The 17,188-nt window shown below is 49.2% G+C and overlaps 1 protein-coding gene across 1 annotated transcript in view; it reads left to right on the plus strand.

Moving 5' to 3' along the window:
* LOC138453414 (probable ATP-dependent RNA helicase DDX53) overlaps positions 1-17,188 on the plus strand; it is a 2,019,656-nt gene that overhangs the window by 1,201,953 nt on the left and 800,515 nt on the right. Inside the window, exon 10 of the mRNA XM_069606246.1 lies at positions 2,230-2,330. Coding sequence (XP_069462347.1) covers positions 2,230-2,330 — 101 coding nt within the window. The remainder of the gene's footprint in view (positions 1-2,229; positions 2,331-17,188) is intronic.

The raw sequence follows: 17,188 nt of genomic DNA on the forward strand, positions 1-17,188 counted from the left end.
ATTCCTGTACGCTTTCCCTCCGTTCCCCCTTATACGGAGGACAATCCAAGGGATTCGCAGGTACAAATGCCGGGTCATTCTAGTGGCTCCGTATTGGCCGAGACAACCATGGTTTTCCGACCTCCTACATCTGTCGTTGGAACAGCCTATAACTCTCCAGAAAGTGCCAAACCTACTGTCCAGGGACAAGGGAACGGTGTGGCACCACAACCCGGACAGCCTCATCTTAACAGCATGGCTCCTGACTTTTCAGAGTTTGGCAACTTGAAAGTCTCGTCGGATTGCCAGAGAATTCTACAGGCGGCTAGGGCCCCTTCGACTAACAAATCATACATATGCAAATGGAGAAGGTTCTGTACGTGGTGTCAAACACAGCACGAAATTCAGCCTTTAGAAGTAACCCCTGAACAAATTCTTCTGTATCTTCTTCACCTAGCTGAGAGTGGGCTGTCATCATCGTCCATCAAAGTGCACTTGGCGGCCATTTCAAGGTTTACGAGGAGGAGACCGTCTTCACCATTATTCAGTGACAGACTGGTGAAACATTTCATGAGGGGGTCTCTTTAGAACTTTCCCCCCTACGAAACGGTTCCCACCGTCTTGGTTTTTAAATGTGGGGTTGGCTGCCTTAATGAAGCCTCCATTTGAGCCAATGTCCTCTTCATCCATGCAGTTCCTATCTTGGAAACTGGCTTTCTTAATTGCCATTACATCGGCTAGAAGAATGTCGGAATTACAAGCATTGGTCATAGATCCTCCATATATGAGATTCTTTAAGGACAAAGTAATTTTATCAACTAACCCTACTTTCATCCCGAAAGTACCGACAGTCTATCACAAGCACTCGACCCTGGTCCTTCCTACTTTCTTTGCGTCCCCGTCGTCAGCGGCGGAAAAAGCCCTTCATACTCTGGACGTCAAAAGGGCGTTAAAATTTTACCTGCAAAGGACGCAAGATATCAGAACTACCAGACAGTTGTTCATTGCCTACGGTCCGTCGACGAGGGGAAGGGCAATCTCCAAGCAAGGTCTGGCTTTTTGGGTCTCTTCGACAATTACTTTTAGACACTCCAAGGCTGGGAGACACCTACAAGGACGCCCTAGAGCCCATTCCACGAGATCGACAGCCTCCTCCGCGGCTCTATGGGCAGGAATTCCTCTAACAGACATCTGCCAGGCGGCGGCATGGTCAGTTCCACACACGTTTACACGCCATTACTGCCTGGAAAGGCAGCACGCGGATGAGGTACAGATGGGAAGGGCAGTACTGCGCCATCTGTTTCAATGAGGTAAGCCAAATACGGTGAAGCTGTTGTCTCTTACCTTGCCTATGTTTGTTCCCTTGATCTTATTTATGTATTACGAATAGGTTTATATCTGAAAATATGTTGCTGCTTACACACATATATATACATATTTGGACTGAGAGTGTGTTCTTGTAAAAGTAAGTTACTTTGCATTCTCACCTCTGTCTTCGATGATACTGCTATACAATCTATTCTAAGCATGTGAATCCATGAAAGATCCAATGCTGGAGAAGGGAGTAGTTTCTTACCTGTAACTCCATTTCTCCAGCGTTGGTATCTTTCATGGATTCACATGCGCCCTCCAGCCTCCCCGGATTGCAATGTGCAAGATATGTGCATAAGCAGGTTTCCCCTTCTACTTTGGAGGGGCCGAAATCTGACGGGACCCGCGGGGGCGGGGCCTTTTATACCATTACATCCAACGGGGCTTGCGTGGACGGCCCCGGAGAGGACGTAGATGTGGATAGGACACACAAGTGTCGGAAGTTTTTTCCTATAGGAAATGACTATATATGTGTACCGAGGGTTCCCAGTCTGACGACGGGGAATATTCTAAGCATGTGAATCCATGAAAGATACCAACTCTGGAGAAATGGAGTTACAGGTAAGAAACTACTCCCTTCCTAAACCTTCCTTTGGGAGTGCAGTTTTTATACTGGAATCAGTTTCTGATTAGCCTGCAAAAAAAACCTTGGCATTGAGGTCACATTGTTTGATTTAATTCTATTTCTATTTTGTTTTTATCCCGTTTTGTAATCTTCGAGTTCCATGCATTTTTGTGTTTTGGTGCAATAGAGAAACTATGTGGCAGAGAAGGACTATTTTAATACTTATTGATATGCTGTTTTATCATGGTGTCATTTGTCTGTAAAATAGTATTAGAAAAATATTTGCAATTTTGTTATATGTTGTTTCTTTGTAGGTTCTAGACGAAGCTGACCGGATGCTGGATATGGGGTTTGAACCACAGATAATGAAAATTTTAATTGACGTACGCCCTGATAGGCAGACAATTATGACAAGGTAATGGTGTTTTTACAGTATTTTCTGTTTTATCATAGTTATAAAACCTGCAGGGAATGAATATACTCCATACTCCTAGGTCCTGTCCCCTTTTCAACATATTTATTGGAGTTTGGGACTGGACTAGAGCCATAGCAAGCCCAAATTTAAGAATTTAGGGAGGGCGGGATTGGGCCGCGTTTGTGCGGTGAGAACATGCTCAGAGCCCCCGCCTCTCGCACTGCTTTCCCCTCTCTCCCTTTCTCTACTTCTGACCAGTCGGGCTCCTGATTCAGCCCTCGTCATTTCTTCTCTTTATCAGCTTCCCTGCTGTAAGTTAACATTTTTAAAACTCAGATAAAGCTGTGTTTTCTGTGGGCACCAGGTGTCGCAGATCGTTCTCGGTGTCTGACCCACAGAGTTTGCTTAGTTTATGGGCCTGCTTCATCAGTGTCATGCTTGTGCGCTCTGTGCACTTTCTTCTAAATCCCTCAGGAGTTAACTGAAGTGATGAGAGGACCTCTTTCGGATCACTGCTCTGGATAAGCTCAAGAACTAAGTCAAGCCTAAGAAGGTGAGTACAGCTCTTTTAACATTGCAGCCCACCAAGGTGACACTCCCCCCAAGAGTTAGGTGGAGGGCTTCTTTAGGGCCTGCTGCGGCTAGCCACCAAGCGAACTGGGTACACTGACCGACCAATGGTCCTCTCAAGGAAAATCAGAGGTCAGGCATACATCTTCAACCCGACTTAGGGGGGTAAGCCATTAAGATATGGCAGGAACCCTGCTTTGGTTCAACCGGTCCCAAATAGGGTGAAAACAAGGTACAGATCACTTCCAGCGGAAAAGCTGTGCACAATGAGACATCCCCCAGCTCATCCCACTGGCAGGGACTTCTCTGTTTGGTATGAGTTAGAGGCGTGAGGACCACCTCCTCGATAACACCACAAAGAACGTCTACCAAAACTCTGCTCTGAGCTTCAGGCCATTAATGTATTGCAGTGGTTAATTTTAAGTTCTGGGAAGAGCTGGGCGACTAAGATGCTCTCTTCCTGCCATCATTTCAAGCATGGTCCCTCTCAGTCCTGGCAGGGGCCCTCCAAGTAGCGCAGGACCTCATGGAGGCCTTCTACCACAACCTGTACAGAGCTGTAGTGGTGTGGCTGTAAGCATGTCTCTTAGAGGCAAGCACTCCGCAAAGTCATCAAGTTCAAGTTAGACATGCAAGAGCCGAATCATGGACCTACCATTTGATGGGTTGGAACTTTTCAAACCAGGTTCAGACCAGGAGCTGATTTAAAAGAACAGTACGCAAACAGCAAAGTCTTAGCAGCCCTAACCAAGCCTCCATCAAAGCAAGGCTCCTCAGGCATTCAGAGACAGTGTTAGAGACTGTTAGGACTGCCAGAGTAGACCAGACAGATGTTTGAGCGCTGCACGAAAGAAGCAAGCACGTCCGTCTCCCTGGATATTTTTCTCCCAACCCTCCCCACTCGAGAATTAAAGCAGTTGCAGATTCACAGCTCACCAGTCGGAGGACGAGTGCACTATCATCTTGCTCAGTGGATGGCCATACCTTTCAACAGCTTGTCCCTTTATGTGGTTCTCAAAGGGCCATCTCCTTCCTCCCCCAGCCCCAGACTCTCCATCTCTTTCCACCTCTCCCCCTTCAAGAGGCACAGATGACTTCATTCTCACAGGAGATAGCCAAACTATTGCTCATAGAGGAAGGTCAGGGTTTTTATTCAAGGTTCTTCACTGTTCCGAAGAATAACAGGTTGACCTGCAGACTTTGCCCCTTAAGTATTTTCTTACCCAAAAGGGACAATTTTCTTGCTCTAATCCGATAATCCCTTCAACTAGGTGACTGGTTGGTAGCTGTCGAGTTGCAGATGCCTATTTACACATGCCCATTTGACCTTCTAACAGCCATTACCTTTGGTTCTACAGAGCCCACGATCATTGTCAGTAAAAAAGTTTTGCCCTTCGCCTCAGCACGGCCCCAATTGTGTTTACCCAGCTGATGGTAGTGGTGATTGCATTTCTATGCCTGAAAGGCAATCGCTTGTACCCTGACTTGGACGACTGGTTGATTAGAGTTCAGTCCATGGTCCAAGCATCAGACCATCTGCATGATCATTTAGACCTGATGCATTTGCCTAGTACGCATGAAGAAATCCACATTCATCCCAACACAGAAGCTAGAGTTCATAGGCTTCCTCTGGAATTTAGCTCAAGGCATTGTCTTTCCACAGAATCTAGGATAAATGACATATTGGAGACAGTCTTATTGTTTCATTCTCTCCCTAACGACTGCATGGTCAGTTAGGACTGATGGCAGCTTGAGTCCTGCTGGTACCTATGGCCAGATGTGTTGCACCTGTCCGCTAGTTGGATGGAAATGTCGGACCCTTTAACCAAGGGGGGAGGAGGGGTCCGATCCCATCATGGTTGCAGAAACATCTCCTATGGTGGGTAGACCACAGGAACCTTCGATAGGCACTTCTTTCCAGGTCCTTCCTTATCAGTTAACCATCAGGATACACTCCCCTGTTTCAGGGTGAGGAGCAACGCTGGGGGGACCTCAACATAGATGACATGTGGAACAAGGAGGACACTTAGGAGCACATGATATATGGCATTTGTGACGCGCCTATACACAAGTGTTTCAAGGCGCGACGAGGCAGGGGGGGGGGGGGAACAAGGGGAGACAGACAATGATCCTACTAGGCCAGGTGTCATTCAGATTGCGTAAGTGCAAGGGTAGAGGGGAAGGGAAAAGTGCATGGGGAAAGGGAGAGGGGAAAGTGCAGTACAGGGTTATTAGCATACAGGATAAATAACAAGGGCCAGCAGGTGGCAAGTGCGAGGTAACTTCAGACAAGTGCTGGGAAGGGGGGCTGTAGGGATACAGACACAGTCCCGCAGTGCAGGGGTTGCCAGGGAGGCAGTGCAGGGCAGAGTGGCTGGGCCAAGGACCAAGAACGGTGAGTGGCCCAGTTGCAGATTCAGTGCAGTTTCAGTAGTATTAGCAGGGGAGAGGGGGAGAGAAAGCGGAGGCAAAGAGGAAGGTTTTGAGGTGCTTCCGGAACCGGAGATGGTTCTCCTCAAGTTTCAGGGAGGCAGGAAGGCTGTTCCAGAGGGAGGCCCCTGCAGCGGAGAGAGATCTGCCCCCCAACTCCTTGTTTGGAGAAGCGGCTGACCCTGAGGGAGTTGGAGGCGGATGAGCGAAGAGCTCGAGAAGGAAGATATTTAGGAAGAGAGTTGAACGTATTTGGCCCAAGGCCCCAGACAGCCTTGTGGATAATGCAGAGGGTTTTGAACTTGATCCTCGCAGTCACTGGGAGCCAGTGTAGTGATTTCAGTCCTGGAGAGATACGGTCCCTGGGCTTGAGGCCAAGGACAAGTCTCGCAGTCCTGTTCTGGATGAGTTGCAAAGGGCGGAGAGTAGAGGCGGGCAGGTTTAGATGGGGGCTGTTACAGTAGTCCAGCTTCGAGAGAATCAGGGCTCTAGAGACAGTGAGCTTCTGGGGGAAGGAGAGGAAAGGAAGGATACCTCTGAGGAGGTGTAGCTGGTAGTGTGACTTCTTAGAGACGTCGGATATGTGAGGAGAGAAGGAGAGTGTGGAGTCGAAGATGACCCCGAGGTTTTTTGCCTTGCAGGTATGCGCAGGAAAAGGGCCAAGAGAGGCCGGCCAGAAAGCTGCAGGGAAGGAGGGAGTGGGTGTGCCGATGAGTAGAATCTCAGTCTTAATGGCATTAAGGCAGAGGTTGTTGGCGGCACACCATTCCTGGATAGCAGAAAGACAGTCAGATGAGGGAAGGAGAAGAGGAGGCAGAGGGTAGCCTGAAAATGAGCTGGGTATCCGCATAGCATTGAAAGTAGGGGCAGAGAGCGGCGATGTGGTGGACGAGAAGTGCCAGATACTGGTTGAACAGCCAGGGAGAGAGTTTAGATCCCTGGGGGACACCACAGGTAGAGAAAGATGTCGGAGAGGAAAGACCTGGCAGGGTCGATTTGAGAGGGAAGAGGTCAGCCACGCCAGAGCCTGACCAGTGATACCCAAGTTTATCACAGAGACGGTTGAGCAGGATGGTATGGTTGACATTATCAAAGGCAGAAGAGAGATCAAGCAAAATGAGAACACATGGAATGTTAGAGTCAAGGTTCGAGAGCAGGTCCTCGCTGATGTTCAGAGCAGTTTCCATGCTTCTGGCAGCTCTGAAGCCAGACTGATGGTCATGAAGACTACCAACAGATTCAGCATGGAGATTAAGCTGGGAGATGGCCAGTTTCTCCAGGAGCTTGCCCAGGAAGGGGGTGATAGAGATTGGGCGATAGTTAGCTGGGTAGGAAGGGTCGGAAGAGGGTTTCTTAAGAAGAACATACATTTCCTGGGGTTAAAGGCGTATTCCAGTGTGGTTATTGATAGAGTAAGGACAATGTTTTACATCAACTAGCACTGAGGCAACAAATCTGTGAAACTGTGCTCTAGCAGCGAGTTTATGCGAGTGGGCACTGAGCCACAAAATTGTTATACTGGCATCTCATCTGGTGGGAATAGACTGAGTCCAGACAGATGAACTAAGCAGGAAATTGAGCAAGCAGGTCCTCTGAAGGGTGGGGGCTGTTGGAGGGGAGGGGGAGGTGAGCTGGGGGGGGGTTTACCTACAAGGGTCCACTATTTGCAGCGTAACACCAAGTGTCACCATTTAAACTCATAGAAAGGGAGAGGTGGAGGGACACTCATGGAAAAACCTGTTCACCTATGCATTTCTACCTCTTCCTCAGATTCTGAAGGGCTTGCTGGAATTTTGCCTCCAGTCAGAACAAACTCCTTCTAGTAGCCCCCCCTCGGCGCCCCCCTACTGGCCACAGAGGCATTGGTTTTCGGACCAAATGCTTATGGATCACCTCTCTTCCTATCCCGACTTCAGATCATCACCAGCAGGGGGGCAAGGTGATACGCTCCTGCCCACAGTCACTTTCCTTGGCACTCTGGCACCTAAGACATTAACCTGTGGTCACTTCGGTTTATTAGATGATAACCACAGGGAGAATTCCGGAAACCTTCTACTCGCTTACAATCTAGAGGAAAATGGCTTCTTTTTTTGTCATCAGATGTTGTGGACGGCAAACGGTCCCTTCATGCATTCCTAGACATCATCCTCTGCTTGTCATCCCTTGTTCAAACAGGGACCCAAGTTTCTTCCTACAGAACGTATCTAGCAGCTATTGCGGTTTACCTCTCAAAGGCAGGCTCATCTTTTGCGTACATAATCAAGGGTCAGTATGGGGGACTTGTCCACCTGTTTCCGGCCTACAAGACACCCTGTTGCGAGTTGGGATCTAAAGATATATTTGATGGCCCTCACGCAAGTCGTTCGAGTCAATGGTGTCAATTTACATCTGGTCACTTGGAAGACCACTTTTCTGGTGGCCGTTACTTAAGCTCGCCATATCAGTGGACTCGAAGCCCTCTATTGAAGAACTGCAGCTTTCATCTCACAAGGACATGCTAGTCTTGCAAACGTATGTCCCTTTTATCCAAGGTGGTCCCTAATTGCCACATGAATGAGATCACGTTAACCATATTTTTTCCACATCTGCAATCGGAAGTTGATCGGATCTTTGCACAGCTTAAATGTTCGCATGGCCTTGAGGTTCTATCTCGAGAGGAGCATGCCTCACAGGTCCTCAGACAGACTATTTGTCACCTTTGGTGAGGTGCACTCTCGCAAACAAGCAGCTAAAACTATAATTGCGAGCAGCATAGTTTCTTGCATTTGCCACGATTACAAAGTGCAGAACAAGACTACCCCTCAAGGCCTGCATGCCCATTTAACAAGAGCAAAGAGTACATCAGTAGCCTTTTAGTAGCATGTACCTTGGGAGGCCATAAGCCAGTAATATAGCTCAGCGTTTATGCAGCTCATAGCTGCAATCTGTGTGCGATCTGCAGGTCGCTGGTTCGAATCCCGGCAAGGCCAACTCAGCCTTTCTTCGTTCCATGGTTGATTAATGAGTACTTACTTTGGTTGGGTGATATCAAACGTAAATATGTTCTATGTAATGCGCTTTGGCAAAAGCACAATATAACCCATCATTACCATATGTGCACGGCAGCCACATTGGAGTCCCCATCAGCTTTTTGCAAACATTGTGCTTGATTTGAGCTCCAGATATGATGCCCAATTCGGACAAACAGTCCTCAGAAATATTTTTGCAAGTATTCCATTTCATCCTCCCTGGGTTAGAGTAGTGCTTTTTCCTCCAGTACTCCCATAATAATGGAGGAAAGGGGACTGGGCATAGAAGTAAGAAGAGGACTACTCACTGTAGTGTACTCTTAATCCAATGTACCACCCCTTTCCTCCATCCCCCTAAAACTACAGGCAGTTCCTCTCGGTCCTGTCTGCAAACTAGGGACTGAGGGGAAGGAGTGTGAGAGGTAGGGTTCTGGGCTGAGTCATTTTGCATCGCCTAGCCCGATACCACTCTCTCTAAATTCCTAAAGGGAAGCGCGTTTAGGCTTGATATGGTGCCCGTCCCTGCACTGCAGGAACTCCCAAAAATATAGCAGAAAGCGGGCATTGGACTAGGAGTACAGTGAATAAGTTTTGCTTTTTCTCGGCTTTGCTTAACCAATGTCACAAAAGGTTGTATTGGTCTCCTATCTGTATGCAATATTCAGTGAGTGAAGTGGAATATTGGAAAAGTAACCATGTAATACATTTTCTAACAATGTTCTTACAGATACTGCAGGAGCCGTCAGATTACCCTTTAGTTGGCCCAGGTGTCTGTGAGAGACGGGCCTCTACGACCGGTGGGGGGTGTCTGTACTTCCGCTCCCTATATGGTGGAGGAGAGGCACAGGAGACCCCAGCCAAGATTCTCTATTCGGTAGCAATGGTCGAGCAATCAAGGCCTAGCTTCTCAGGAGGTGATGCAGGCTAGTTCTTAAGTACAGTGTATCCCCAAGCCCCCACAAAGGAATATCCACACTCTGTATTGGTTTAGAACACAGTCTTTATATAATCAATAGTTAAGGTTATGTACATTCATCATGATAACTCACTTTGTACTCCGGCAAAATCTACAATGACAAATATTTACAATCCTAAAGTGGTACCACCCTAGATCTCATTGAAGTGCATGAACAATACTGTACGATGCCACACAGACCAATAGAGTGAAACCAGCAATAGAGAGAGGAGAGAAAATAAGATGGTTGAGCAATAGGCAGGATACTGGCCCCTACCACTGGGCACAGTTCTGTGTGGAGATCCCCCCACCTGGGCAACCTGTAAAGAAAGATATAGCACAAGCCCAGTCCATATATTGCTCTGCAAGTCTTACTCTCTCCTATAATGTTTTTACCCCCCCAATGTACCTGGTGGAGTCGAGCTCCTCGAAGAGGCGTCGACAAACGTCGAGGGACTCGCTGTTCGGCAACGGGGAATCGACGGCCCTTCTTGAATGCCTTCCCTTTCAAGCGGGAGGCACGGGGCGTCGAACGTCCGTCGACAAACGAGGTAGAACGATGTCGAAGAGGCGGCAGCTTCGTCCGAGCGGTGCTCGTCGGCGTCGGGGCGTCGGCGTCCTGCCAGGCGGAGGTGTGCGGGGCACCTCGATGACAATAGTTCTGGACTGCAAAGATTGTAGAGACGGAAACCCAGCAAGGGCGTCGAATCGTCCAAGTCTTTGAGGTCGTTGGGTGGCGGGAAACCCACCGGCAGGTTTCTCCTCGGCGCGTTGGTCGGCCTCGACTTTCTCCGGCAGGATAAGCGGTCGACGATGCGGTCGAGAGAGTCCTTCGATTGAATGTTCTTAGGCAAAGGAGCGGACGGCTCCGGTCGTCGGTGGCACGGCGTCAAGTGGTTCCCACGGCTGGGTAACACAACTTCGACGGGCCTCCAGCGGTTTCACAAACCTGCGAACCCTGGTCGACGGCAATGGACTTCGACGGCGTCGATGTCCGGGTGCTTCACTTCGATCTCCTCAGCGGTCCCGTCTCGGGTCGACAGCCTTTCGAGGGTCTGTCTTCCAGGGCGCTTCGGTCGAAGATGGAGTGGTGCTCGATGGTCCCTCGGAGCACGGGAAGAGGGCGCCTTACCAGGTCCTCTCTCGGGTCAGCCCTCGACGATCTCGTCAGCCTTCGGATCGGTCGAAGCAAATGCCACAGCAAGTCTTCTTCTTCCAGCTGGACGTCGAGGATCAGCAGTTCCAGTTACTCGTAGAGTGGAGACTCAGCTCCCTGGCTGCTTCAGGAGCACAATGGTCACTTCTCAACCAAAGGTCCCTTCTGAACACTTTTCCAGTGGTGAGAGGTCCCCAGATATACTATCCTCTCTCTCATCCACGCTGCTGGCACACACTCAGCAGCCAATCATACTGCAGGGCATTCTTGCAGTCAGCCAATCAGGCACACAGTGCATTCAGGCCACACTCCTCCCTTCCAGACACTCACAACAGGGAATGTGGATTGGGACAAGTACCCAGCCATTCAACACTACACACTCCATTCAGGCCAGTTTCGGGCAGGGCTGTCTCAGTCTTTGTCTCTCATGCCAGAAACCAGACAACCACAACAAGAAGTGTATATTGGTCACACACTCCATTCATCCGGGTCCCACCCACAGGAGGTACCCACAACATACAGTCACTGGGAAGGCTCCAGCCAGACTAGCTGGGCCTTTACAACAATACCATACATGGAACTTCCACCCAACAGCCAGTCAGGGGGAAGGGACAGAGACAGGGCTTCCCAGGACTTTGGGAAAACAAGATAACAGGCAATAGAAAGCAAGAGGCCACAGGGGCCATCTTGTTTTCTATTAGGAATCAACAGATCCCAATGGCAGGGCCAGGGTATCCCAAAATGGAGGACACCCGGAGCACCTGTCAAATTCAGCACGGAGCTGCCACCAGCCCATACCCTGCTCTGGGGTCACCCACAGGTGCCCAAAAACATACACTAGGGGCACAGGGTTGTACCCCTACCCATGGGTGCCATAAGGGTATCCCATGGGTCTGTTCACCAAACCAAAAGAGAGAGCTGCACTGCCAGGAGTCCCACATGGACTCCGGGGCAGAAAACATAACAGAACACACGGTAAAAACAGAAAAAGGACAAGGACTCAGAGGCCCTGTCCCTCAGATGCATTTCCAGCATCACAGTGTCTTCTTTACAAGTGGATCCCGTGGCCCTGTGTCTGTATATGTAATTGAGGACCCATCTGAAATAATAGATTGAGGGATAACTTTCTCTACTCTGGTGACTAAAACGCTGCACGTCCTGTTGTGTATCACAAAGTAAAACATTTAATTTCTGTAAATAAAAAAATAAAACATTCTGAAATAAACCAGTGAGCACATTGCAATCCAGTCCTTCGCCCATATTCCTCTGTACAATTATTTCTAAGTCCCCCCCACCATCCGCATTTTTGTTCTTCTCTTTCAGTTTGTGCATCCTTTTTTTGCATCCTATTTCCAGAAACCTTGGAGTCATCTTCGACTCCTCTCTTCTTCCTTCCTCCCTCACAATCAGGACATTGCCAAGAAGTCCCACTTTCAACTCTTCCTTCTCAAAGGAATTCTAACTTTTCTCACTTTCCCCCAGAAGCTCAATGTTACCCGAGCCATGGTTCTCTCCAGGCTTGACTATTGCAATAGCCTCCTCCTGAATCTACTCTGTGTCCCCTCCATCTAATCCAGCATAGGGCAGCTAGACTTATCATTGGCCTCAAGCCTAGGGAGTGCATCTCTCCTGCCCTAAAAAGTCTTCACTGGCTCCCGGTTGCCTCACAGATTAAATTCAAATCCCTCTATCATCCAAGGCTTTCTGGGGCCTGGGACCACACTATCGGCAACTCTTACTAAATATTCCCCTTCCAGACCTCTGCGCTCCTCTGGCACCAACTCTCTGCATGTAAAGCGTTGAGCTAAACAGGAGGCAGGAGGTCGGTCACTTTCCTCAGCTGGCTCCCTCCTATGGAACAGCCTTCCCCTCCCTCTGTGTCTTGAGCAGGACTTCCTTAAATTCCTGAAGCTCCTCAAGACTTTCCTCTTTACCTCCTCCTTCCTCCCCTTCTCTCCTCTGCTAATCTCACAGGTTCTTTGATTAGGTACCAGGACCCGTATGCGTCCTCGGGGACCCTGACCTCCCACACTAATCGCCCCAGCTTATGTCTATCCTCAACACTTGCCTCGGCACACCCTCCATCCTGGAGGCTTGCACTTATCTTATCATGCACTTCATCTGTTGCTCACCCAAGAGAGTGGGCACCCCAGCACCTACTCTCACTGCCGCATCCCTTCTGCACTTGCATGTTCTGAATACTCACAAGGCATAGTAGGCTTGTCATTTCTTTTTCACCTCCACTTTATTTAATAGCTTTGTTAATATCTTTCATACCCATGTCCCCTCCCTGTTGCCCTGTGGGCGCTTTGAAACTGAATTTACTTGCTGTATAAGCACCTAACAAGCAAACAATAAATAAATATGCAAAAGATTTTGTTAATGTTAATTATTCTTTAGTAATCATTATTTGGAATTGTTTTGTAGAGTAGTTTAGATTGTGCAATGTCAGAGGATGTTTCACCTCTCCGGGGCACCAGACTGCACCCTTGCAAAGAAATTTCAGTTCTGTGATCTTCGTGGAGAAAACCAGAACATGCCATCCCTGCAGTTTGAGGGGATGGAAAGGTTGGCTGCAAGAATGGCTCATCTAACCCAACCTACTTGCTGTAGAAGACACAGACTATCAAATCGGAGAGTCTATGGTCCTGGACGAGTGGGCCTGATTATAGTCGGACATAGAATGCATCCCAGATTTCCAACCTGAAAATGCTGGTCTGAACATACACAGTTGTTGTCCCACTTTTGCCTCCTTTGAGCCCGAGACCTTGACAGTACCCAAATATACCTCACATACAAACTTTAGATGACCGAACGGGTAAGGGTACAGGCATCATGTATGGCAATTGTTTGTCTGAGCAGAATAATCGGTACACATTATCAAGGAGGCATGCCCAGCAAACAGTGGAAACGTCCCCATTGGAACAATGGTAACATATTTTTATAGTTGCCACTTTGTATGCAAGACATTAAGACCCTGTCAAATAGGTGTCACATCTAGGATACATTTGGACATAGCACCTTGGAATCTTAGGGAATATTTATTTATTTGCACCATATGCATACAAATAGGCCTACGTAACTCAGTTTAACCTAGTGTACCACCCTAGCACAGCATGAAGGCTGCAGAAACATGCAGCAGCCACCGACAATATTTTAGTCCCCACACACAGGTGCATAGTGTTTTTCTTAGTCGGCTAGAGAATTACAATCACTACAAGCAATAATTTGGTTGTGACCGCCAGGAAGATACTTATGCACATTGTAATTGAAAAAATCGGGAGTCTGCTTATAACCTTGGAAAATTCATACCACTGAACATGTGAAAAACCTTACTGCGCAGGGAAGGTATGAAAACGCATATCCTTTACTTCTCAACCTGTTTGCCTTTGAATCTAACATTTTGAAATGTGTCTACAATAGCATTACTGTTTAGGCTGGGTTCCGCTCATTAGGCTCTACGCGTTTAAACGTTTGGACACATCATGCACTGCAAAAAATGTGCTTGAAATGTAAGTTCTCAGCGTGGAAAACTGCCTCAGAATGTTTGAGCATGCCTGATTTCCTTTCCAACTTATGGCCCTTTAGATGGAGGGGCTTTCCAATATTGAATTCATAGTGTATTTCCTTCCTGCAGCCAATGGAGTTTAAAGTAGGAGAATCCCTTGCCCTTTTTCCCATTTAAGTGAGCTCTAGATCTGTGTGACCACCATATGATTGAGGTCTCTGCGACTTCGAAAGCTTATGGAACTGTTATTTTAGCACAATGTTTTGTTGGTCCATTAAAAGGCATCAAAACTTGGATTTTGATAGAATTAACATGTATGCGCTTTTTTGAAAATTGAATATATACGTTTAACATTGCACTTGGCAAACATTTCAAATGACCTCATAGAACAATACATGAAACCATAAAATATATGATCGAAAGCTTTATAAAACATGGAGTGTTCCAGATAGTTAATCTAAACCATGGACAAGCTCATATCTCTTTAGTCTAGAATAAATCATTAGTGAAGCAGCTTTTCGACATACATGATAAAGTGCCACATGCAGTGATTGATTGCCAGCGTTTAAACAATACCTTCAGAAGTCATACTCTTGATAGTATCAAAGAAAATCTGTTTGTTTGTTCCTCATACAATTCTGCACTGTTCCACCAATCTGCACCACGAATCTGCACCGAAGTCTGCACAGTAACCTGTTAGGACCCCCTGGATGTCATTGGCTACATTACATGTGGACACCCCACCCTGTTCCCGGATTTTAGCCCCTCCACACATGAGACTTTTGCCTGGAAGCGTCGAAACATCAAAATGGTTGTAGAAGGACCAGACAGAGCTCATTTCAAGCATCTGGATATGAGGAATAGAACTCCAAGGTTAAAAACCACATTTCAATGCCCTAGGTCGAACCCGAACCATTTCCGAGATCTTTGCAGCGCAATGCGCAAAACGTCAGTGTGGTCGTAGAAGGACCGGACAAAGCTCATTTTAACCATCTCGATGCCAGGAACAAAACATGAATCAAGCCCCTAGCATGAACAGTTTCCAAGATCTTTGCACCGCAACACCCTCGTCCTGTCCCCTTTCCTCCATACTGCATGGGTGTCCCTTCCAAGGGACGGAGACAGAACTTTTTTCACCAGAAAAAACCTTCTTCCCCTTTAAATTTAGATGCGCGTGGGGGTGCGGCACAGGGAGCATGCACTGCCCTGACTCCACCCTCCAACGCCACAGCCCAGCCCCCTTTTCCGTGTCGACGGGAACGGGCTGAATTCACCAGCGTTCCTGGGTTTGGCTTTGGCCATGTAATTCATTCAGGTACTCGGTCCTCAGGCGCAATGCTCCTCCACGGTGCATGTTGACTTCCACAGGGTTCAGCAGGTGGCCATCCTGCAACGGGCTCTTCCCAACTTCAGACCCCCACGCACTCTGCCTACGTTGCCTTGGTCCAGACCATGGTTGGCAGCTTGTACAGCGTGTGGCTCTCTGTCATCGAAAGCGCTGAAGAACAGACTAGCCAAGTGGAGGGAGCTCTTACAGAAGGCGCCTCCAGAGGACCTCAAGAACTTTGTGAAACATCGAGCCAGGCCCAGGGTAGGGCCACTATTTTCCTTCGCACCCCGCAAGGGAGGCTCCTTTTCGGGGACCCTCCTGAGCAGGAGGGATCGTTGAGGTCCTTTAACCAGCATAGTCACCGAGGCTGCTGTAGGTACCGGCCTTCGGGCCAAGGGATCCTTGGGTCCTCCTGGTGGTAGTGTTGAGGGACCGGGAAGGTTCTTGTACCGGATTGTCATCCAAGGGGCTCTGCCCTTGTACGGGCAATATGGCCGAGGCTCTACACCCTAGTACCGGCAATAGGTCTGAGGGAGCGCCTAAACACAACTCTACCGGGTCGAGGGTGTACCACCTTCCGGGCCTAGGCCCGAGGAGCAGGGTAGGCCTCGTGATCCACACGCAAGTGTCTTGGAGGAGGCTGGCCCCAGCGAGCCGAGCAACACGTCGCAGGCATGTGTCAGGCAGCTCGACAAGATGGCGCCGCGTCAGACAAAAGCACCCGTCAGACAGGAGCCCCTGACCCCATTCCAGGAGTTCGGCGAAGAATGCGTATCAAGGTGGGACTGGCCTCAACCAGGTACGTGGCCTACAGCCTATCCTCCTTATGCGCAGGGCAGTTTCCCACTGTGTCCATACGGGCAAGGTATGCAGCTGCTCCTGCAGCTTCTGGCTACCTCGTCAGTACCCCTTGCCACCTCAGCAAGTGAAGAGGGGTTCTACGAGAGGTTCCTCGGCCTCATGAAGTCAACTCGGATGGGGGTTATCCTCAAGGACGCCATCGGGGAAGTCCTCCCTACGATGCTAGCGGCACCACAAGCGCCTCCGCTGGAGCCCCTGACCCCGGCGCAGCCACTGTCTCCAGCTCCCCAACCGACTCCTCAGGCGGTTCCGTCCCAGACTTCGGCCGCGGTCCCTGCACCCCAGCCTCCGGCTCCAACTAGTCCTCCAACTCTGCAGGATCCTCCTGATCCACGGAGGAGGAGGAGGATCCTGACACGCCATCTTCAGCCAGGGCATTCCACAAACATCTTTCAGGGCTGGTGAAGTATCTCGGCCTACCCCAACCCGAGGTTGAGTAGCTGGCAGACGGGTCCTGGTGGAAGTCCTCACGCGGCGACCCTCTTCCAAAACAGGGATTTCCACTGCAAACCGGTGTAGTCTCCCTGGCCAAAAAGGGTTGGCTCAAGCCCCACGCTCCCCAGCAGGTCAATCGACGCCTGGATGCCACGTACAGGCAGATAGAGGGGAATACACTCTTGCTCTCAGCCCATCCTCAGCCACACTCCTCAGTGATCGCTGCGGCATCACTATTCTCCAAGCCTCCGTCGTCCTCAGCCGCCTCCTCCTGCGGCGCTGCTAGGCAAGGAGAAGATCTTGGAGGCGTACAGGAAGAAGCTCTATTCCAACGCGTCCTTGCAGCTTCGTCAGGCCAACCCTGATGCCATGCTGGCTGCTGCCAACTGAAAATTATGATGGGAAATTGCGGACTTCCTCCCGGAACTCCCTACTCAGAGCTCATCACGTTTTAAGGTGTGGCTGGCTTAGGAAAGCTGGTGGCGCCTGACCTCATGGAATCCACCGTGGCCCATTTTGACACCTCTGACCGTGCCATTTGTATTGCCACGGACATGAGAAGGACAGCCTGGCTTCGGGCAATGAAATTCAACCCGGACGTCCAG

This window comes from Ambystoma mexicanum, chromosome 4p, assembly GCF_040938575.1.
Source record: "Ambystoma mexicanum isolate Mex_15411 chromosome 4p, UKY_AmexF1_1, whole genome shotgun sequence".
Taxonomy (NCBI): Eukaryota; Metazoa; Chordata; class Amphibia; order Caudata; family Ambystomatidae; genus Ambystoma; species Ambystoma mexicanum.